General features: G+C 39.5%; 1 protein-coding gene across 1 annotated transcript in view; it reads right to left on the reverse strand.

The window, feature by feature from the left end:
- zgc:153039 (uncharacterized protein LOC767698 homolog) overlaps nt 1-24,709 on the reverse strand; it is a 148,357-nt gene that overhangs the window by 47,623 nt on the left and 76,025 nt on the right. Inside the window, exons 9-10 of the mRNA XM_055166791.1 lie at nt 20,947-21,029; nt 4,745-4,869 (exon numbers count right to left, since the gene is read on the reverse strand). Coding sequence (XP_055022766.1) covers nt 4,745-4,869; nt 20,947-21,029 — 208 coding nt within the window. The remainder of the gene's footprint in view (nt 1-4,744; nt 4,870-20,946; nt 21,030-24,709) is intronic.

The following is a 24,709-nucleotide window of genomic DNA, read 5'->3' on the forward strand; positions in this document are numbered from 1 at the left end:
TGTGCAGCAGTAGTGGTAATAGTAGTACCGCAAAGTGACAGTGGTACAGAAGTAATAGGAGTAGCAGATACTGGCACACAAGCCTAGAGCCTCTCACGGCTGTCAGTGTGAAAATAATGAACATATGAAATTATATATTTTAATATATAAGTCGCACCTGAGTATAAGTTGCAGGATCACTCAAGCCATGAAAAAGGTACTCAAATGTGTGAATGAAACAAAACACAACTCCGTCAATTTTGTGTAATACAGGGCATTTAAAAGTTTTTTGTTTTGTTTTTTTCTGTTGAATGTTCCACTGCCAACAACCTACTGCCACTCTCCAGGGATATATTATTGTTTGCTTGACATGTTCCACACTATGGCATTAAACTGCTAAAACATACATGGAACAGCATGCATTCTTTTTTTTTTCCAATTTTGAAATTATTCATATGAAAAAAAAATAGACACACAAAATTAATCTCCCTACAAAACCACCCCTCTCTAAACAGATTACTGTCAAAGTGGCTGCCTCACCACAGATCTGACCAGTAACTTGACCTGGTGGCTTGACTCCATGGAGGTAGAAAAGTTTAATGTCATACTGTGGAAAGCAATAACATTTAGACTTCGACAAACTTTATTGATCCACAAGGGAAATAATTTGGACACAGTAGCTCACACATCACAAGATATAATAATAACGAAATGAAAAAAAATATATAAATGGTAAAAATAAATTAAAAAGTAGCAAAAATAGCAACAGACTGGTGTCAAATAAGGCATAATTATAGAAATGTGTATGTACAAGAAAAAAATAAATATAAAAATATCGTAATATAACTATATCTCAACTATATTTGTTATGTAAGCAGACAACAACAGCAAAGTTCTGTACTGCGTCAAATCATTTAAGGTCTTCTTTACTGATAAATATGAAAAATGTAATGACACTTTCAGCAGCATGCAGCTTATTATTAGTGGTAATACCAAGGTGCCGTGCAAATTCTCAACCTTTCATTTAACGCTCGCGCTCCAAAACAAAGTCATATATTTTTAGATAATGGTTCACTCTTCTAAAAAGCCGAAATGACCCTTACCTTGAAGCCATCTCCTCCGGCGTTTCACATACCGAAACGCAGCTGTGAAATCTCTTATTTGTATCTACAGCCCGAGATGAGGACGAGCGTCACAAGAAAAAACAATATTGATTTTCGACCACCTCCTATACCTTTTATTTTTCTGCGCCAGTCGTTACGTCGCTTTGTGCATCCTGATTTCGACCATGCTTCATCTCACCGTAGCGCTCGAAGAATTTATAATGGATGCCGCATTATTTGTCACTACTATAAAATGATACATGGGGCTTAAACAGCTCCTCTCGTCCATAACAACTATTGGTTATCATCGCGAAAAACGTGCATTGAAGACGGTGCTGGGGTTTAATCTTGTGTGGTATATCTTTACGAAAACGATTGCATGTTTTTTCATCTCAAAACTCTTATATTTGGATAGCTACACTTGCGACTGTATAGAAAGGGCCATAAACAAGTGAATTGGACGCTTGCAGGGGATGTTAACCACGCGGTAACACAGTGGTGGCTTATGTTAGCGCTGAGTGAAAATGCCTTGAAGCTTTAATAAATCAAGATCATTGCGACTGTCCCTGGAATACAAACCCAGCGCTTCGTCGTCGTAAATTCAACTCTTTTTACGCTTCCCCTCCACGCACGGTTAACATCTATTCCGGGTCTGTGCGGAAAATAAAAAACAAACCGAATATGCTTTTTTACAACGGGTCCCTCTCCGATGAGCGGCGGTGAGCGGCGGCCAGTTTTATGTCTTTTAATTAGTACACCGTCGCCATAGTAGCGTCCAGCTGGCAAATAAACCCCGGGCTTAAACGCGAATAAACAATGGCGGCGGACGGACGGGGGCGAAAACAAAAGTGCAGAGGATTTGCGGCGTCGCGCGGCCTGCAGGGGGCGCGGGAGGCGGGATAAACAGAAGCAAAGGTCAGAATCCAGTTGAATGTAAAAACCGCTCGGGCGATGCTTTGTGTGCACCTGCCTGTTATAAGCGCTCATGAGGATTTTAGTTATGCCGATCTGTGCCACAGACTGAAATACATGGGTGGTTTTCTATTAGAGCAAGCTTTAACTTCAGGGACTGGAGCGATAGTTAAAGGTGCACTGTGTAACTTTTCTGATGATGGTGTTATTGCTTTGCCTTGAATGTTCCAAAGGGCCCATCTTATGCTATTTTCTAATGGATGTTATAATGTTTCCTCATCAAAAACAGACCTGGAGTTGTATTTTCTTTCATTCACGCATGCTTAACACACAAATCCTGCATATTTAGGCTGTATTCTCTCAAATAGAAAACACTCTGTTCCACCTCGTGATGTCATGTGGTAATACAGGAAGGGTTCCACTGTTTTTATACACCTTTACTTGAATCGTTTCAATTATTTCAGTCCCGGAGTTAGCCAGGCTGACGCCACCTAGTGCCTCCGCTCAGTTTCGTTTCTCTCCAGCGACTAGGTCAGGAATCAAAATACAATAGAAGGTTCGCAAAAACCCCGGAAGTGCAAGTTTGGGCACCAGCCAGTCAGGGAAGAGTGATATATTCAGTGTTGTCAACGATTCTCGAGATTGAGGATTTAAAGTCGAAACAAAGAGATGCTTGGTAAGTTTCATTAAGGGGAAAGACGTTATTGTCCTTCTTCCTATGGGATTTGGGAAAAGCTTAATATACCAGTTAGGCCGTTAGAGGCGCATTACATATGTGACGACCAAATAGTAGCGATTGGTTAAATGATAAAAAGTACCCGCCTACCATTAAGCAAACGAAATCTAAGGCTGCGAGGTCAGACGGTTTGTACGAAGTGAAACAAAGTAAAACCGGCTAATGAATCAGGCTATTCCGGAGTAGCCAATCTACCAAAATGGTAAAAGGCGACGTTAACTTGAAAACTACCACTGCATGCCATCACAAGATGGAGCAGAGCCTTCTGAGCTTTGACGATGTATGTGTGCTAATAAATGTAGTTAATACGATTAACTGAGATTCAGGAGCAGGATCACGCCTCAGCCGCCCTCTCCTCTCACCAGCGAACCACAGTTCACCTCGACCACACCTCTAATTTCCCAGAAGCCTATATGTAGCAGCCTTTCCCATCATCCCAGTTTGTCTCGGCTAACTCAAGCCCACCCTCCCATCCCTTATTTTGTCTTTCAGTCGTAAGACCCCTACAGGGGGGGTCCCGTTCCGGCTCGGCCAATTGTAGATTGAGACGGAGCCCCCACCCATAGTCTCAACCCAGCCATCTCTGCCTCGCTTCGTACATTATCAATAAACTTCTTCGCACTCTGTCGTTGTTGGCGTGGTCCTAGCTAGTGAATAAGGGGTTACTCAAACATGTGTGAATGAAACAAAACACAACTCCAGCTCTGTTTTTTGATGAGGTAACAACATTCTAACATGACTCAAAGCTCACAAAAATCTATTCTGTGTAATATAGGACCTTTAACATAACGTATCTGTCTTGCATTTCAATTATAGGTGTTTTTATTCTATGAAAAATAATCCGACTGGTTGTGTCACCTGCTTGTTCCCATGGAGACACATCAGTTTCATGCCATACTGCAGTTTCCATGGAGACAAACTCCACCAGAAAAGTTACAAAATAAACTTTAAACTACGAGGCAATGTTGCAATAGTCCATTATCAATCATATAATGCATTATATTTATATAGCGCTTATACTAGTATCCTTAGTGTCTTGCCTATGGACACAACAACAGTTTACACTAGAGAAGAGTGACTAGATTTTCAAAATCAAAAAACAGGAGACCCCTGGTTTGAGGTGGTTGGTAATAATAAAATTGTAAAATATAATATAATACTCCCTACAGCTGTACAACAACTCACCTTTATGTAATATAATACTCCCTACAACTATATAACAACTCACCCTTATGTAAAAGTACTCCCTACAACTGTTCAACAAGTCATCCATATGTACCACATAATACTCCCTACAACTGTACAACAAATGATCCTTATGTAAGAGATAAAACGCCCTACACCTGAACAACAACTCACCTTTATGTAATATAATACTCCCTACAACTATACAACAACTTACCTTTATGTAATATAATACTCCCTACAACTGTACAACAACTCATCCATATGTAACGCATAATACTCCCTACAACTGTACAACTCACTAGATTTTCAAAACCAAAAACTGGGACACTCCTGGTATGCGGTGGTTGGTAATAATAAAACTGTAAAACAAGTGCGTAATTAAAGAAAATTGTTATGCCCCATTCATGTGAGTCAATATAGTCACATTTTCTTTGTGTTTTGGTCGTTTTTAAGCAGCTTTTTTACCTAAACAAAATGAAAATGGATGCCTCTCTTTACTGTTGGCAGATAAATTGGTCAAAAATAGGGACACCAGGGACATCTCTTGTATAAAACTGGGACAAATCACTTGATTTGGATAAATCTGCTGGGACAGGGGACACAGACTCAAAACTGGGACTGTCCCGGGTAAATAGGGACATCTGGTCACCCAATACTAGAGCCAAAGCTGCCCCACTGTGGTATCCAGTATTTCGAGGAATCTCCCTTCCAAGTACTAACCAGGCCCAACCCTGCGTAACTCCTGAGATCAGACAAGACTGATCACTGATAAGGTAATAGACAACAGTACACACTACACAGTCTATTGAACTCTAGGCTGCAGTACCTGAAGTTTGGAGCAGAGGCCCATTCCAGAGCGAGACAGGCCAGATCCACAGCGGCGTAAACCAGCAGGAAGAAGATGGTCACGATGCTGGCGATAGTGTTCAGCTTTCCAGAGAACAGCACCAACTACAAGAGCAGAGGAGAGAGAATAGCAATCAGTATTTAGTACAAAAACTATAAATACAAACATACGCGGTGATATTGTGGAGATGTGTTTTGTGCAGAAACTTGCAGAAAAATGTTGGGCAAACAAAAGTTTTAAAAATATAAATAATTTATAATAATACAAATAATACAAATGTACAAAAAACATATAATTTCAGCAAAACAGCATTATTTTTTATTATAATGCAACAGAAAATATAATAATATGCTAGAAGATACAACCAGTTAAGACAAAATTATATATTTACAACTGAAACACAGCTTTTCATGACAATAAGAAAAATAATTACTGTGTGAAATACATTGTTGAAATAAGTTGTTTTTGCTATTGGCATCTACAAAAGATCCAGTCCAAGAATTGAAACATTAAGTCTTATGAGGCAAGGTATTATAAATATAAAATGTCTTAATTATAACAACATTTTAATTATAATGGATAAACTAAGAGTTCATAATAAACGATTATTATGTAGTTTATGAAGGTCAAATGCTACAGAAATCTCCCAGGTCCCATTTGGAAACCTGATTATCTGAGTTACAATTAAAGCTCTCAGACTTTGGGGGGACTGCAGGGGGTCCCAGAGGCTACACCTGGGGAGTCGCTAATGCTAATCGTCGCTAACTCTCGGCCGTAATTAAGATTGATATCTGAGCCGCTGCCGTGACAACCGTGACCCATTTGAGCCACATTTAGTGTTCTCAGAGGGGGACTTCGGAGGTCCGTCTACTCCACCTGACAGAGACCAGAGGTACGAATGTGAGAAACACTGAGATACAGGACTACACTCGTACAATACTCCCTACAACTGTACAACTGACCTTTATGTACTATAATACTCCCTATACAACAATTCATCCTTATGTATAATACCCCTACAACTGTACAACAACTCACCCTTATGTAATATAATACTCCTTACAACGGTACAACAACTTGCCCTTATTTAACATATAATACTCCCTACAACTGTACAACAACTCATGCTTATGTATCATACTCCCTACAACTGTACGACAACTCACATTTATGTAATATAATACTCCCTACAACTGTACAACTAACCCTTATGTAACAGATAATAGTCCCTACAACTATACAACTACTCACTCTCATGTAATATAATACTCCTTACAACGGTACAACAACTCGCCCTTATTTAACATATAATACTCCCTACAAGTGTACAACAACTCATTCTTATGTATCATACTCCCTACAACTGTATGACAACTCACCCTTATGTAACAGATAATAGTACATACAACTGTACAACTCATCCTTATGTAACAGATAAAATTCCCTACAACTGTACAACTCACCATTATGTAACAGATAATACTCCCTACAACTATACAACAACTCACCTGCATGTAACACATAATGATCCCTACAACTGTACAACAACTCACCCTTATGTAACAGATAACCTTTTGTTGTTATAATATATTGCAATGTGTAATAATTTCCTTGTGGATCAATAAAGTTTGTCTAAGTCTAAGAATGTCAAAACATACTATTCTGCTACATGCACTTGAACACACCAACAAAAAAAGGTTAGAATTCAGAACAGTTGTTTGAGTAGGTGATTTTCTTTGACATTAAGTAGCTAGAAAAAAGTGACATTTTCTAACTTCACTGCCAAATAAAAAAGAAAACAGTGAGAAAAAAATGTTTAACCAATCAAACAAAATTGCACTTGTCAAAAGTATTAAAAAGTAAATAAACACTCAAAATTCTTCTGTAAATTGTGTATATATATTCTTTTGTGGTGTGAGATTTACCAGGTATTAAACTGCAATGACACTTTTAAAATACAATTAAAACAAATAAATATATAAATACGATTTCTAATATGACCTAACAAAAAATAAATCTATGCTCGTATTAAATTAACTAGTTCAATTTCTTAGTAGCTGAGTTTAAAGGTGTGCTGTGCAACTTTTCTGGTAGAGGATACAACAACTCACCTTTATGTCACAGATAATGCTCCCTACAACTGTAAACCACTCACCCTTATGTCACAGATAATACTCCCTACAACTGTGCAACTCACCCTTATGTCACAGATAATACTCCCTACAACTGTGCAACTCACCCTTATGTAACAGATAATGCTCCCTACAACTGTACAACTCACCCTTATGTAACAGATAATGCTCCCTACAACTGTAAACCACTCACCCTTATGTCACAGATAATACTCCCTACAACTGTGCAACTCACCCTTATGTAACAGATAATACTCCCTACAACTGTGCAATTCACCCTTATGTAACAGATAATGCTCCCTACAACTGTACTACAGTTCATCCTTATGTAAATATAATAGTCCCTACAACTGTACAACAACTCACCTTTATGTAATATAATACTCCCTACAACTGTACAACAACTCATCCTTATGAATAATACTCCCTACAACTGTACAACAACTCACCCTTATGTAATATAATAAACCCTACAACTGTAGAACAACTCACCTGTATGTAATATAATACTCCCTACAACCATACAACAACTCATCCTTATGTATAATACTCCATAAAATTGTACAACAACTCACCCTTATGGAACAGATAATACTCCCTACAACTGTACAACAACAAGGATTTATTTATTTTTTATTTTTTTTTTGGAAAGTTCTACAGTATGGCATTTGATTTAATTGTCTCCATGGAGACAAGCAGGCCACATCACCAGGCCAAGTTACAGGTCAGATCTGTGGAGAAGTGGGATCTGCTCATGTTATTAATCTATTTTTGTGGTAGTTTTGAGAAATAAAAACACTCGTACTTGAATACACACAAGCTATATTTGTTTAATGCCATACTGCGGAACATCCCAAGCAAAGCAATGGCATCGGTCGGTAGTATTAGTATATTACAGTATCACAGTATCTCATCTCCTTCAGGTGACAGTGAGGGAGTGAACCAGATTTGAACCCTGCAGGACCGAGGAGCCCAGGAGACTCTTAATAGTGTAGAGAATGATGACCCCATTAGAAGTACAGCTCCCTGCCATGTTCACTGACACCTGCACGCGTCAGGCAACCGCTCACATCTTTATTCAATCACATTTGACTTTTCATGCAAGTTTTTTTTTTTTTTCGTTTTCCCTTCGGCACTTCAGCTCGAGCGAGTGGTGCTTGTCATTTAAAGAGCTCTGTAGTGCAGATTGTTAGCATATGCTGAATTAAAGAAGAGGTTTTATTTTGAATATATTGAGAGTACAGTATGTTGAGATGATTTAAATGACAGTATTGATTCAAATGACTAAAATTTATAAAAGAGCTTAAAGGTGCACTATGTAACTTTTTGGTTGGGGTCCGTCACCTGCTTGTTTCTATAAATAGGTCACTGCTCTTCCTGGAATGTTCCACAGTATGGCATTAAACGGCTCTACCTTACATTTATTCCATTGCAGCTGGTTTTATTGTACACCTTAAAACAGATATTCTTCCTGAGTGTGAGCGCGGGTGCCTCTCCACAGATCTGACATGTAACTTGGTCTGGTTTCATCTCCTTGAAGATAGAAAGTTCTCTTCACTGACAAAATTTCAAGAATTTTCTATGACTTTACGGCACCTATATGTGTAGAATTGATCAGACGTTTAGGGCTAAATATGAAATGATAACCCTTTCCACTCACCTTATGGTTTGTGATTATAGTTAACATTCAAAATACTGTCAGTGCATTTGTTGTCATCTCTTTTAAACAAATGGCGCAGACTTTCAGAAATAATAATAATAGCCTGATGATAACTTAAAGAGACAGTCCAGAATTTTGGACATAGGACCTCATTTCCTAGTGAGTCAGAGTGTTGGAGACGTGTGGAGACACTTTTTTAAATATTCCATCCAGTCCTTGTATTTGCAGAGGTCACTGGTGTTAGACTAGTGCATGTCAATGGCCATAGTTATCCTGCCACTCCACAAAACACCTGAAGCAAATCTATTATTACACCAGACTGTCAATGTAAATGTTTGTGTCGACAGAATCACTTTAGAAGTAATACCAACCTTGCATTTGAAGGATTTATGTCCGAGCAGCAGCAGTGAGTTGTACTTCCTGATAGAAAGCTTGGCAGCGGTGGACTGATATCACCTCGCACCTATCTTACCCACAAAGTAAAAAGTCCCTCAACATGCAACGATTCACACGATGCAAGGTTAGTTTTATTTCAAACATTATTCTATCAACATAGACATCTACAAGACTGTTTTAAGTGGAAAGCCAACTATGGCCTTTGACATGCACTAGCCTAGCACCAGTGACCTCTGCAAATACAAGGACTGGATGGAATATTTAAAAAAGTGTGTCCACATGTCTTCAACTCTCTGGCTCACTAGGAAATGAGGTCCTATGTCCAAAATTCTAGACTGTGCCTTTAACAGAACACTGTAGTTGCGTGAAAGAGACACTAAGGCTACGTTTATATGATGATGGTCTGAACAGAAGACGCAAAAGTGGTGTCACGTCTTCACTTTCTAATCAGTGTTTAGACGAGCGTTTTTGGGAGGAAATCTGCATGCATACGGTGACTCAAAAGTGTGTGGAATTCACTTGGGTATGCATTCACTTAAAGCAACAAGTGCATCTTTGGACATATGGAAGTTTTCACGCCACGCATTTTCATCAGCTACTCCTTTCACAAAGTTGTCCCACCGTCGACTGGTTCTCCAGGTCTCGTCCATATCCGTCTGACTCGCCTGCGACGAACTGGTGCATCCAGAATTTGACAGAGGTGATTGCTGATACTTCTCTGTTCACTAACAGTATCTCCGCAGATTCTGTACATTTGTTGGGATGCCTCCTGTAAGTTTATTAGGGCAGTGTAGATGGAAACACTATGGCGGAGCATCTTCAACTTTTTCACTCTGGAGGGTAGTTTTAGACTTTTGCGTTTTTAAGCCCCAAAAACGCCATCACCATCTAAAGGAAAGACACTTCCAATAAAACATTTAGTTGTTTTTACCCGCAAGTGTTCTCATGTAAAACAGGCGCTAAAATTCCATGACTTTTCTAGGCCTGGACAATGACATTTTCAATTCCCATGACCTTTCCAGGATTTCCATGACCGTAGGAAAACTGCCAATAACATCTCTATGTAGAAAAGCATTTGACGGACCCTCAACCAGAAAAGTTACACAACGCAGCTTTAAGAGGATTGCAACACTAAACCATCGTTATTCCATCAGAAATACGCTTTGACCTTTTCGACCTACAAAAATCATAAGAAGTCTATCGTAACGTACAGTACAGCGCCAAAATGGCCACTGCTCTCTTAGTCCAAACTGTATAACGCCATCTAAATGCATAGCAAGTCCGTGCAGCCATCCGAAACCCATTAAGTATGTTAATTACACTTCTCAGTATTAGCCTTAATCACTTTAGTATTTCTTCTGTTATATTCCCCATTAGCAAAAGAAAACCCTTCCTCCTGAGCACTCTCTTTCGCGAGCACAGGTTGATGAAACAAAAATATGTCCTCGGGTGTCGCATCGTTAGCCGATCTTTTGGGGAAGAGGCCATTTTCTCAGAACATTTCATCACATCCACCATCAAGAGTGCTATCTTTGTACAGACCGGCGCGCTTGGGTTTCTTATTGTACCAAAGAACAAACACTGCCCTCTCAATTACTATATTTTTATGATTGGACACTGAGGCGCTGTGCTGTGGAAGGGGAGTCTTGAAGAGGATTTTCGGTGATACAAAGGGGTCATTTTTGAGACGACTTGAGATAATGATTGAGAAATAGACTGATGATAGCAGATTATTGAATGATGTGACCGGGGGACCGCTGATGAGAAGACAATCCGCGCTGAAAAATAGGTTTGAGAGTGGTTTGACGGTGACCTCTGCCAAGCCAAAGTCAGGGGGGCTGCTCCAGTGCTCCCCTGGGATCCTATGACCAGATCATTAACTAGCCATTACCGGCAAGCGACAATAGAAAAAAAACAAGCATTGTGCACGTACTTCAACGCACCATCTCTCCTGATAGTGTTTCGTGTGCAAATTTGAAAGGCAAAAAGTTTTCAGAGGACAGAAGTTGCCACAATAGAGTTAAATAGACTAATGAAAATTTTTTTAAAGGTCCTATATTACGCAAAATTGACTTTTGTTGTTCTCAAAAACATACATGGAGTTGTGTTCGGTTTCATTCACACATGTTTGAGTAACCATGACATATAAAGCTGTCTTCATCTCCAAAGCTCAAAATGCTCTGTTCCATCTTGTGATTAGAGCATGGAGACATGACCGAAGTCCGACGGGTTCCGATGGGTATGGAAAAATCTTTAAAACTTCTGTTCGGGCTCGGGTCGGACTCTGACACATCAGCGAATCAGCCGTTTCCTGTCTACAGTTAAACCACTCACTTTGAGACTCTTAAGTGTTCAAAAAATCAGAGCACTGCACTTCCAGTTTAGATACAATTCAAAAATGTGTACCGTATTTTTCGGACTATAAGCAGCACTTTTTTCATGGTTTGGGTGGTCCTGCGATTTATATATTCAAATTTTCATACTGACGGCCACGAGACGGCGCTCTAGGCTTGTGTATCAGTTTTCTGTGCATATCTCCTGCAGAAAAAAAACACTGTCCTGCGGCAAGTAGTGAAATATGCAGGCGAAAACAGTAATCGAGCAGCAGAAAGAAAGTTTGGAGTGAGCGAGAAACTTGTGAGGCACTGGCAGAAAGCGGGAATGGTGAACACTGGGAGGGTGCGCCATGCAACTTTCCTGAAGTCATGGATGACAAAGCATGGACTTCAGTGACAACCAAAGTTGCGCAGAGTTGCTCAGAAGTGACACTGAGGATGACGAATTCAATGGATTCAATGGATTTAGTGATTTGGAGGGAGCTCAAGAGTTTGGAAACTTATGTTCTGTTGTTTATGCTATAGTTATCTGAATAATTGTTAATATGTTATGTTAACATGTTAACGCCCGTTCAGCCTGTTGTTCTTTATTCTGTCATTATTACTATAACTTGCCTTTCAAGATAAAATATCAGTTCCTGGTCCCTGATTTTATAAAATAATTTTCCCCCAAAAAATGCAACTTATAGTCCAGTGTAACTTACACATGTTTTTTTCTTCTTCATTATGCATTTTTTGGCTGGTGCAATTTATATTCTGGAGTGACTTATAGTCCGAAAAATATGGTAATTATTTGTGAAATGTGGTGCAATATGTCAGATACATGATTTGCAAATTGGCGATAAAGTACACAGGAAGTAGAGTCACTATCGCAAATCTGCAGCTTCATCTCAGTCTACACACTGTGTGGATGTAAACAGACACACGTGAATTACTCAAACTGGATTAACAGTGCTGTTTTGTGGACTGGATGTCATTATTTATGGAGGACAATTTCTATGGATAATCTGGATGACGCTGCATTTTATATTTACCACCTTATGAGAGGTGAGTAATAAAGTTTTCTCATTATTTTCGCTATACCCCGTGTTTGTAGTTTGTGTCTCTGTGGCCGTTAGAGGTCACACAAACAATATCCTACATGTGTCATTAGCTGGCCTGTGAATATAGTGTGATTTTAATTGTGTCGGGCTTGAGTTGAATTCAATCACTGCTCTGTCGGACGCAGGCCCTGCTCGGACAGAAAAATGTGCCTGATTCACACTCTACTTGTGATGTCATGTAGTGGTATTTTTCGAGTTAAGAGTGCCCTATACCTTTTGTTTAGTAGAGATTGGAAATTCCAGGGCTGAAACCATCCAAATGATTCTAGTGAAGGTTTATGGAGTTTAGAAACACACTGGAGCACTTCCTGTGTTACCACATGACATCACAAGATAGAATAAGGAGTGTTTTCTGTTTGAGAGAAAAGCTGAGCCTAAATATGCAGGGTATGTGATTCAGCTCTGTAAAACATAGACAGTATAGGGTATCTTCGTCATATACTTAAAGACACTGACGTCTTCAGTTGGGTGGCCAGAAAATGTGTTAAACACTTTAACTCGTACCTAACAAACAAAAGCTACGTTCAGACTGCAGGGCTTAATGCTCAATTTGGATATTTTTTGTGAAACCCGATGTTTTTGCGAGGTCGTTCACATTTCCAATTAAATGCAACTTGTATGTGACTCCAGTGTGAACAGTAAACGGCCCAAAAGTGTCCTGCATGTGCAGGAGAACACGACAACATCAGCCACAGCGAGCGTGCTCAGTGTTTACGGAAGTTGTCCAAACATGGACGCAGCATCGAGCACCTGGAGATTTGAAAGTTCCTCTCGTACCGGAGCCAGAACATGAACAACTTACTTGTTTTAAGGAGGAGACTGAGAAGGAGAAGGACGAGGTTTGTGGCCGTGGCGTTTTGTGGGACAGTCCGTTGAAAGGAACTTGTGGATATGGAGACGTAGCCATGAGTGGTGGGATAGCGATGTGCTTCACTTCAGTTCATTAACAATTTTCGTATGACGAGAAGAACATTTGTGTACATTTGTCGCTTGTTGATAACGTCTAGGTGAATGACTGCGCCTTGGCCGTTCAGACTGAAGTCGCATGCCAAAAGATCAGATATGTATCCGTTTTAGGAGCACATATCCAAGTGTCCTGGGTCGCATTTGAAAAAATCTGATCTGTGTCATTCAGACTGTCATTAAAAGATCAGATACAGGTCGCATAGGGGCCAAAAAATCAGATTTGGGTCACTTCAGGCTGCAGTGTGAACGTAGCCTAACTTCCTTCTACCAGTCTTTAGCATCAAATGAACTTAAAACCATGAGCTGAAACAACCCATTTCCTGTAAACGATTGGGGAAGTTCAGGGAAGTCGGGGAAAAAAAAAAAAATCACTCACAAATAAAGTGCAAAGCTGTTCCTGTTAATCCGATCATTAGCTCCAAAGGTCAGGTGAGGCGATTCGGGGAGTCAATAATGCTAATCACAGGTTTCTTGGATTGTAATTACAAACTGTGCTAAATCCATGTGGTAAAATGTTCCTACTTTTAAATAAAAAACTGTTTAAGCTCCTAAATTTAAGCGCAGAAAAGAGTTTTGGGCTCCATCGCCATGACAATCAAACAAATATAATCATAATTTCGTACAAGGGCGTCCATTTGGTCCGTAACTCTTTGCTGTTCGCCGTCTCTCAGTCTGTCTCTCATTCACTGTAATCTACACGAGTCTTTGTCTCATAACAATGCGAAGTACTCCATTCATTTTCACCCTTCACAAGGACAGTACAGAGATAATGGAAGTTTGTTTTTGTTTTAGTTTAACAAACATTTGCAGGTCTTTCTTTTATTTTTTGGTCAAAATTATAGTGTTTTTCGCAGCGTGATTTAATCATAGAAGAATTCTGGATTTGAAGTAGTAATGTGAAACAGTGCAGAGTCATCAATATGGTAGTTAGGGCTGGGATTCACAGTTTCACTCACGATTCGATACGATACATGATACGATATTATCACGATATGTGTGATAATTGATATATTCCACATGGTACTCTGTGATTTATTGCAGTTTTTTGAAGAACCAAATACATCATCATTCATGAAGCGTCATTCATGAAGCATTCTTACAACCAAATGTGTACTTACGCAGTTCTTACGAACATTTTTTTCTTAACTTGACTAATGTTAAAATGTTCTTCTGGAAGAACAAATCATAGGAAGAACAAATCCTACAAAATTCTACTGTTTTCGAAGATTATTGCTCCGATGCAACTGAAAATCATTGTTCACTCTCTCCCTTGCGCTTTCTCATGTTATAATTACAAACCCAGATTGGCCATATTTGAAAGTTCAGAGGGCATTTCTAAGCAAATACATATGATTTTTTATGTAAATTAAATGTAAATGAGTGTGGTGGTGTTCGTAGCAGAGGTCTGCGTGGGACAGAATTCTCAGTCCTGCTCCCGCCCGCAAAGAATTGTACTTTTCATTCACGCTCCCACCCGCATCTGCGACATTTTGTCTCCAAATTGGAGAAGTTTGCGTTCTTAAGCTCTATCAAACACGGAGAAGCGGAAAGGACTTGTCTAAAATGTACCACATCCTTTTTAAAATGTTTTTACTAATGCCAAATAAAATATCCAACACAAATGATGTATGATAATCACACATGAATCATTTGTAGATTTTACTTTACACTCATATTTAGTTTGCGGGACTGCAGTTTATCATCCCACCCGCCTCCTCCGGCACTGTGCAGTCCCAGTCCTGCCCACGCTTACAATAAGCATTCAAAAAGTGTCCTGCGCCGCACTGTTTTGCGTCAGGTCCCAGGGGAGTGTAGGGCTCTAGCTCGTAGTTGGATATTGGTGAATTAGGCGCAACTGTCATTTAAGAAGTCATTTAGGATCTCAAGAATGGCTTGTGAATCTGGTGCAGAGTTCTTTCAGCAAGTGGAAGTTACGAAAATTTTTAAGATTCACGAATGAGGCTCAATATATTTAGTTAAACCACTTCTTGTGCAAAGTGAATATGAAATTCCACTAAATAAGCAACAAAATTCATGCTAAAAAAAGATTCTAAAAAATACTATTGCTGATATATCAATACAGCAGCCCACGATATCGATACTGTATCACCCAATTCACAAACACAAATTCACGCAGACCCTATGTGGTAGTATAGACAGTTTTACAATAACATTCTACAAAAGCTTTCTGCCACAATGGAGCGACTGATTTCAATGCAGATAACGTTCTGTATGATATATGTGATTTAAATGGAAATGTACTGTGAAATGTTTTAAAGTATCAGTGTTAACGTATTGTCTGGAAAATAGGGGAAGATAACATAAGATTGCGCTCGTCTGTGCTCCTTTTCATTCTTTTTTTTTGTGTATGTTTAAAAAGTGCACTGTGTGACCTTTCTGGTGTCTCCACAGAAATGTTTCTTTACCTTGACCGTTCCATTCAATTGTACTTTTATTCAACTCCAGGTGCTTTTATGCCTCGAAAACACCATTCTTACTGTGAGCGGGGTCTCCTTTGCACAGATCTGATCAGTAACTTCGCCTGCTGGCACTACCTGCTTGTTTCTAGGGAGATAGACAAGCTTAGAGCCATTCTGAAGAACATTTCAAGGCAAAACAATAACTTTTCCACGGAGACTAGCTGGTGATGGACCTCCCGCCAGAAAAGTTACGCAGTGAACCTTTAACTTTATGACGCCATTGAGATCTTTTACTTGTATGAACGAAATAAATATAAAAGAGATTAAATACAATACAATCCATGGTCACGAGTACACAGCTGGAATATTAGTCAATTTTGTTTTTAGGTTGATGAGACTGGAATGCCTGGAGTAAACCCACTGACACACAGAGAACATGCAAACTCCCCATTTGGGCCAGGAAATGAACTTGGGACCTTCTTGCTGTGAGACAAAATTGCTAACCACCCAGCTTGGCCTTTGATAAGGATGACCCACTGTTGCAAATAGTGTTGTCATAATACTCGAATACATAATACTAAGGAGTAGACTCAATACTCAAAACCGATTCTGATAAAACTGAAAAAAAATAAATAAACATGCTTTCTTTAAACAATAGAATGTGTAGAATGGAACACATTTCTTTTTCTTTTATATTGAAACTGGTCTTATATCTGTGTGACAAGAGGCAGATTTCCCTGTTGATAACATTGTACTTTGCTATGAAATACTGTATTTTTCGGACTATAAGTCACACTTTTTTTCCTGGTTTGCGTGGTCCTGTGACTTATACTACAGTGCGACTTATATATTAAAATGTTCACACTGACAGCCGTGAGAGGCTCTAGTCTTGTGTGTCAGTATCGGCTACTCCTTTTACTCCTGTACCACTGTCACTTGGCTCTCTACCGCCTATGTTGGCTGCAGAAAGAGCTGCTGTCCTGTCTGGTCAGTCGATTGCACCACTGAAAATTTTAAAATTAAAACAAACTTATAAAGAAAACTGAAAAGACAGAACACAAATGCCCCCAAAAGGAAAATCATATTTTGCAGATTACAGGCTGCAAGTAGCAAAATCTGCAGCCGAAAACAGTAATCGAGCAGCAGAAAGAAAGTTTGGAGTGAGCGAGAAACTTGTGACACTGGGAGGATGCACCATGTAACTTTCCTGGAAGACACTGGATGGATCGACAAAGCCTGAAACCATCCTATTGGATCAGAAAGACTGGAATAATTCTAACAGGAACTGATGCTGAGTCTTATGACAGCTACACAGACGAGGAAACGGCGCTCCGTTTACTTCTGAAGGTCGCGGAGTTGCTCAGAAGTGACACCGAGGATGAAGAATTGACTGGATTTAGTGAGTTGGAGTGAGATGGAGAGTTTGGTAAACTTGTTCTGTTGTTGATGTTATAGTTTATCTGAAGAACTGTTCATATGTGACGTTAACAGTCTGTTGTTCTCTGTTCTACTTTTATCACTCTACTATTGCCTTTCAAAATGATATGTTGCTTCCTGGAGTCTGATTATATAAAATACATTTCCCCCAAAAAGTGCAAGTTATGTTTTTTTCTTCTTCATTACGCATTTTTTGGCTGGTGCAACTTATACTCTGAAGTGACTTATAGTCGGAAAAATATGGCACTCAAAAAGTAAATGCACAAATCTTGAAACTGATCATTTCTATTATTGACGAGACCCAAGAATTCACTGTATTATTACCAAAATCTACATTTTAACAATATTTATTTAAGCCGATCCCATCTGTATTAAATAATATTGTCCTATGGCATGTTATGATGTCATATATGTGCCTATGTTATATTATATTACTTGTCCTGATACTGACTTTGTGACAACTCTAGCTGCAAACTACTTTTCCTCTGCTGGACATCTCTCTTGCTCCACTTCCTTCTCATTTCCACCCTATATTTAAAACTTCAATAGTAGCGAGCGCGTTGGTGTGGCGCTGCGCTGCTCGTGTGTGAGATTACAATCAGACTTTTGTCATCAGTGAATCATCCGAATGGCGGAGGAAGAGGGCGAGAGAAAGAGAATGAGCCAGTCAATGATCTCTGATGGCGGTTAACGATTTTAGCCTAATCGCTCCTCCTCCTCCTCCTCCTCGTGCTTGTGCGGAGAGGAGCCGGGCACACAGCTCCAGTAATGACCACACATCCAGTCCTTAAAGCTCACCTCTCATAACAATGGGACTGTCATTTGCTGCAATGTTTCCAGCCAAGATGACAGACCTCCAAAATATACAGTTTTTTGTTTTTTTTCACGTATTAAAGCTTTTAAGAGTTCATTTTTGGTTTTGCAGAAAAGGGAACACAAAGCCAAGACTTATAGATATCAAAGAAGGCTTAAAATAGTGTATGTTTATCATTCTAATAGACTGCAACTTGTCTAGAATGTTCCATGGTGGAGATTAAACTGTTCTTTTAAACCAACAACTATAGGCTACATTACAGGTCAGATCTGTGGAGAGTCAGCGCTATTCACAAAGAGATTTACTGTATTTTTGAGCAATATAAACACCTTTACGAATAAATGCTAGATGGATCCATTTAATGTCATACCATGGAGTATTCCAGGCCATAACATTTCCACGGAGACAAGCAGGTGACACAGCCTCCACTAGAAAAGTTCTGCAATGCACCTTTAAAAAGCCTGTATCTTGTTTTAATGTACAGGCCCTTTAAACACTAAAAGCAGCTAAATAAGTTATAAATGGAGAGTGTAATAACCTATAATTAGTATCAACTAATACAAGATGCTATTGGTGGTCACGTCTTGTCGTCCAATTAGGCTCATTGTTCACTAAGAATCATGGAAAACCAACTGCCTGACACTATCATAGACACTTTGGTCACTCTTGAAATTGGACCTTGACCGAGAATAAATAAAAAAAATAAAACTACAGTATTTTTTGGAATAAAAGGTGCACTTAAAATCTTTAAATTTTCTAACAAATCAACAGTGCACCTTATAATCCAGTGCACTTCATGTATTAATTCTGGTTGTGCTGACTAACCTCGAACCGGATTTATGTGGTACACGGCGCTCAAAAATCTGTCGAAATGTTTTAGTTAGTACGACTTTGGTAACTACGAAGCCGCAACACTTGATGGATTGCCGGAGCATTACGGCTACAGTAGTCAGGAGGCTTGCAAAGTCGCGTCCTTTAGTCCGACAGAAGCTGAACCGCATCAGGGCACAAGGAGCGAGTTGTTTTATCAGCGCTTATAGTTTAGGCAAATGAGTCATGTGGTTTTAAGTTTTGTTTCTGTAAAACGTAAACAAATGCGCGCAAAGTTGCATTAACACATTATTACTCAATGTATATTTGAGTTGTCCTCGTAGGAAATAAAAAAAATAAACTTAAATTTATTAATTATCCTCCCACATTCACATTCGCCAAGACAGAGGAGGCAACACCGGGGGAATTACGCCATGATCTGTCAATGGATCGTGGACGCATTGGCTAAAGGATCAGTATCAAGTATCGTCTGTTAGTTTCTCTTATAATCCTTATAATCCAGTGCGCCTTATGTATGAAAATAGATGAGAGAATTCAACATTATTGATACTGCGCCTTATAACCCGTAAACAACCAGGCAGACTACCGTATTTTCCGGGCTATAGGGCGCGCTCTTAAGCCTCTAACCTAGGGCTGGGCGATATGGATCAAAAAATATATCTCGATATATTTTGCTATATCTCGATATACGATATATATCTCGATATATGTTCAAGAAAAAATAACCCTCTGAAACTGAAAACTGCAAAAACAAATCTGCCAAATTCCACAAGGTCTTTTTTTTTAAATTAAAGTGTAAGAGGTCGGCAGTTCATATAAGAACATTTAAGATTACAAAAAACCCTAATTACATAAATAATAATTTAACTATAAAATAAAAGAAATAATACATATTTCCTTCTTTTCATTCATAAATAAAACAACTCAACTCAAGCTGATCTTTGCATTAACTCTGTTATCCAAACCAGAACCATGAGCTCTTTTAGCAGAAGAAGCTCAGGAGGTTCGTGGTGCTTGAAGCTTTTCACTGGCACCAACTTTGGGCGTTCACGGCGGTAGTGAGGAGTGAAGGAAACACGAGCGAACAAAGTCAGGGAGGCGGGGGCGACGAGAGAGAAGGTAAACAAGCGAAGCGGTGAAATCTAAATTGAATATAAGCATTATATCGATATATACGATATGTCAGAATTCATATCAATTTTAAAAACTATCTCGATATATTTAAAATATCGATATATCGCCCACCCCTACTCTAACCCCATCAAAAAATGACCACGCGCCCCACAATCCAGAGCGCCCTATACGAATCCACTCGGGTGTCCCAGCACGACTTCAGTAAACTACAAAGCCGCACCACCCGCAGTGTACGCAAACACACACGGAGCAGAGAGCGACAAAACACTCATCAAACTCATCACTCCACGCCGACGAGGAACAGAACGGAGGAATGAACCGAAAAAGCGAGTGCGACGTGCCACTTCTAGACACAACTGAACAACTGAGTCACCGTGAAACGCGCCAAACAAAGTCCCACTGATCCATCCAACTGTCGTGTTTCGTTTAAAGTCCGCTGCGGTTTATTTGTGAAAAAAGTTCGAAAACAGACCATTCAATGACAGTGCGCCTTATAATCCAGAGCACTACTACTGTAAACTACTGTAGTAAAAGTATAGTAACATAATATAACATCAAATGATTAATATTCAAGTACATTTCAAGACAACTGAGTGACCAAAACCACTGAAAGAAATACTACTAATGTTATTACTATTACAACTACTGCTGTCTCTGCTTCTATAGCCATTTGGGGTTAGGGGATACTTTAGAGAAAATGTATTGAAAGTAGTAAAGCCACCTCAAGTTTTCGAAAATAAAACGAAAATGGTTGCAGGAGCCCATGAATCTCCATTAAGTACATATCGGTACTGCTGTTATTACTACTGCTACATCAATGCCGGAACTACACGCGTTTTCTAGTAGCAGAGAAGTAAAATGTGATCGGACGGAGATCTGCTCGAACGTTTGAAATAACAGGAGTTCATATAAAACTCTGAACGAATAAATGCATTAAGTTTTCACGTCTCACCTGAACAAGAAACCAGGAGATGAGCACGGACACCCAAGGGTTACCGCTGTGCGAGGTCTTCTTGGCTGGCGATAGGGCTTTTCCTGCGAAACAAAACAAAAACACATTTAGGAGGCGTAATTATAAAAGAGATAATAGTGGAGTGAATACAGATCATACGCATGCAAAACTATAATTTATTCCGCTATTTGATATTTTCAATACAACGCCGACACCACTCTACTCTGCCTCTCACATCATGTAAATGAATTCAGTCTGGGTGAGTTTTGTAGTCAGTCCACACTTAGTCAAATGTGTCTAAAAGTGGTCAAACAGAGCAGTGGCATAAATATGAGGTTAGGTACTGCTCTATTTACTCTGACCATTCACGGGAAAGGGTCAATATTCAATAACATTTTTATACCACAGTGAAGATTTAAAGAGCTATTTTTTGTACATTAGAACCATTTTCAACACAGTTCTTTTTAATATTATCATGTGGTATTTCTGATATACAGCACTATTCATAATCTACTCAGGGAAGGTCGTATTTACGTATTTATTTTCATTATTAATATCTGTTCAAATGAGATCTAGTTTAAAGTGATAGTACGTAACTTTCTGAGGTTGGAAAGACGAGGAAACAGAAAGATAAAACCATATTTTGGAAACATTCTTCATGGAGATAGGTAGATGTTTTATGCCATACTGTGAAATATTATAGCCAGAGGAACTACATTCCCACGGAAACAAGGAGGAAGGAGGCCCTGCTCCAGGCCAGAGAAGAGTCAGGTTTGTGGAGATGCAAGCCTGCTCACAGTAAGAATGAATGATTTTCCCTTTTTTTTCAGTGCAAAAAAGAAACTGATAATGACAAAACACGCACTTATTTTAGTCTATTTTGGTATATTGCTTTTTCCAAGGTTCCCACTCTTTTTCACTGATAAAATTTCAATACTTTTCCATAACCTAAAGTGAATTTTCCATGACTTTACGGCACTTACATGTGTAGAATTGAGCATACTTTTAGGGTTAACCCTTTCTACTCACCTTATGGTTTGGGATTACAGTTTTTTAACATTCAAAATATTGTCATTTATCGTTGTCTCTTTTAAACAAAAGGAGCAGACGTTTGGAAATAATCATAACAGCCTAATGAGAACTTAACTGAACGCTGTAGTTACTAAAATTCCATGACTTTTCCAGGCCTGGAAAATGACATTTGATGACCGTGGAACCCTGTTTTTCCACCCTCAGCACTCAAAGCACTTTACATAAAGGAACCATTCACACATTCACGCAGATATACATGCACCAGTGTACACAGACACTAGGGGCAAGGTACGATAAGCGTCTTGCTCAAGGACACAATGACAGCATTCATCTGTGGGAGCTGGAATCACATCGCAAAACCTGCTCAACCTACAAAGTGTATGTCGAGAGCAGGATTCAAACCACCACAATTGCTACCTCTATCAGTAGCTGGCATAAAAGTTACATACTGGGGCTTTAGATACTGCCATATTAGTATTTTAACTCTACAAGATACAAAAGATTACAAGATGAGAAACTATGATTATGGAAAGCAGAGAATTTCTTGTACAAATCATCGTTAAATACGCATTTGCACTTTGGTACGTTGCAGACTGACCTGCAGAGAGACACATGTACAGACCCGTGTTTGTCCCCGGACATGAACGTTTGGTCTCGCTACACTACGCACAGCAACCTACATTCGGTTTGTCGATTAAAAATGAACGTAACCGATGAAATTCTTAACGATCAATTATCGATTAATCGACGAATCGTGCCCATCCCTGCTCTTGAATCAGTTCAGGATCAGGAACACCCAGCTCGAGGATTATTCCAACATCATTCCACACACATCAAAGTTTACAACAACTTACACAAGATTACAACTTCGTGTCGAGTTTGTGTGCGGCACAGCTGTGCATCTCCCATTTACGGAACATATCAGATTTAGATTAGTCGCGTCGCTTTTAATGTTACTGACATTTAAACAAAATTTCTGTAATTAACTCCCCGTCTTTGGAGGAGAGAGAGAGAGTGGGCGGTCCGCGCACAAGACCTCACTTTGCTTTATTCGAAAACGCCGAAGAGAAAGGCATTTAAATACAGCCTTGTGACTAGGGTGACATTTATGACAAAGCTCTGTAGTGTAAAGGGTTAACGCACGCAAAGAAACAAACCAAACCGAGATGAGAAGAAGAGGAAGAAGAGGAGGAGAAGACGGGGAAAGTTTGAAGGGTGAATTTCAGAGAGGATGAATGAACGGGAATAAATAAGAGCTGAAAGTCAAATGAATGCAGAGAGAGAGAGAGAGAGAGAGAGGAGGGGAGGAAGAGACGAGAGAAACGGCCAGAGGAAAGCGAGGGAGAGACCGGAAAGAAAGGGATGATGGCAAAAAAAGAATGGATAGAAAGAGGACGAGAGGGAAGGGGAGAGAAAGGGAGTTATGAAAGCGGGAAAGCGTTGAAGAGGGGGAGATTGAGAGAGAAAGAGGGAGGGATGAGAGATGGAAAGGGGCAAGAAAGAGGCAACGGAGAGAGAGAGGAGAGGGAGGGAATGAGCGAAAAGAAAATGATAAATATGAAAGCAGAGAAAGATAGAAGAAAGGGGGAGAGACGAGAGTGAGAGACAAGAAAGAGGAGGAGAAAAGAAGAGAGAGCGAGAAAGCGTGGGATGAGTATGTGAGAGAGAGAGAGAAGAGGGGGATAGTAATGAGGTAATGAGAGACATAAAGGAAAAGAGAGAGACGGAATGAGGGATGTGATAGAAATATACATAAAAAGGAGGAAAAGATGTAAAATAGAAAAGAAAGAGGAGAAAGGAAAGAGTCAGAAGATAAAGACTAGAGAAAGAAGGGAACAGAGCGAGTAAAAGAAAGAAAATAGAGAATAGTGAGCAATGAAAGAAACAGAGAGAGAGAAAGAGGGAGACAATAAGACAGAAGAACGAAGAGAGACGTAATAAGAGAGAGAAAAGAGGTGGAAGGACAGAGAGAGAGTAAGAGAGGGAGGAGAGATAAATAAGAGTTGAAAGGAGAGAGAGAAGGGAGGTTGAAGAGCGAAAGACAAGAGAGGAGGAGAAAGAAGAGATGAGAGAAAGACCGAAAGGACAGAGGAGAGGGAGAGATCAGAAAGAACGAGGTGAAAGTAGAAAAAGAATGAATACAACGAAGAGAGAATGGAGGTTAGTAATGAGGTGATGAGAGATATAAAGAAAAAGAAACAGAGAAAGAGAGATGCATTAAAAATATACATAAAAAGGAGAGAGGGGGAAAAGAAAGACGTAAAATAGTGAAGAAAGAAAAGGAGAAAGAGTCAGAAGATAAAGACTAGAGAAAGAAGGGAACAGAGCAAGATAGAGCGAGTGAGAGAAAGAAAATAGAGAATAGTGAGCAATGAAAGAAACAGAGAGAGAGAAAAGGGATGAGAAATGGGAAGGGGCAAGAAAAGGGAAAGAGGCAATGGGGAGGAAAAGATGAGAGAAGAGGTGGTGGAGACAGAGAGAGAAAGAAAAGAAAAGGATGATGAATATGAAATCAGAGAAAGACAGAAGGAAGGTGAGAGTGAGAGACAAAAAAGAAGAGAGAAGGAGAAAGAAAGCGAGAGAGTGTGGGTTGAGAGAGAGAGAAGAGGGGGATAGTATTGAGGTAATGAGAGACATAAAGGAAAAGAGAGAGGGAAAGAGGGACTAGAGAAGAAAGAGGAGAAAGGAAAGAGTCAGAAGATAAAGACTAGAGAAAGAAGGGAACACAGCG

This window comes from Boleophthalmus pectinirostris, unplaced genomic scaffold, assembly GCF_026225935.1.
Source record: "Boleophthalmus pectinirostris isolate CB_2022bp ecotype Guang Dong unplaced genomic scaffold, ASM2622593v1 HiC_scaffold_9, whole genome shotgun sequence".
NCBI classification, from domain to species: Eukaryota; Metazoa; Chordata; class Actinopteri; order Gobiiformes; family Gobiidae; genus Boleophthalmus; species Boleophthalmus pectinirostris.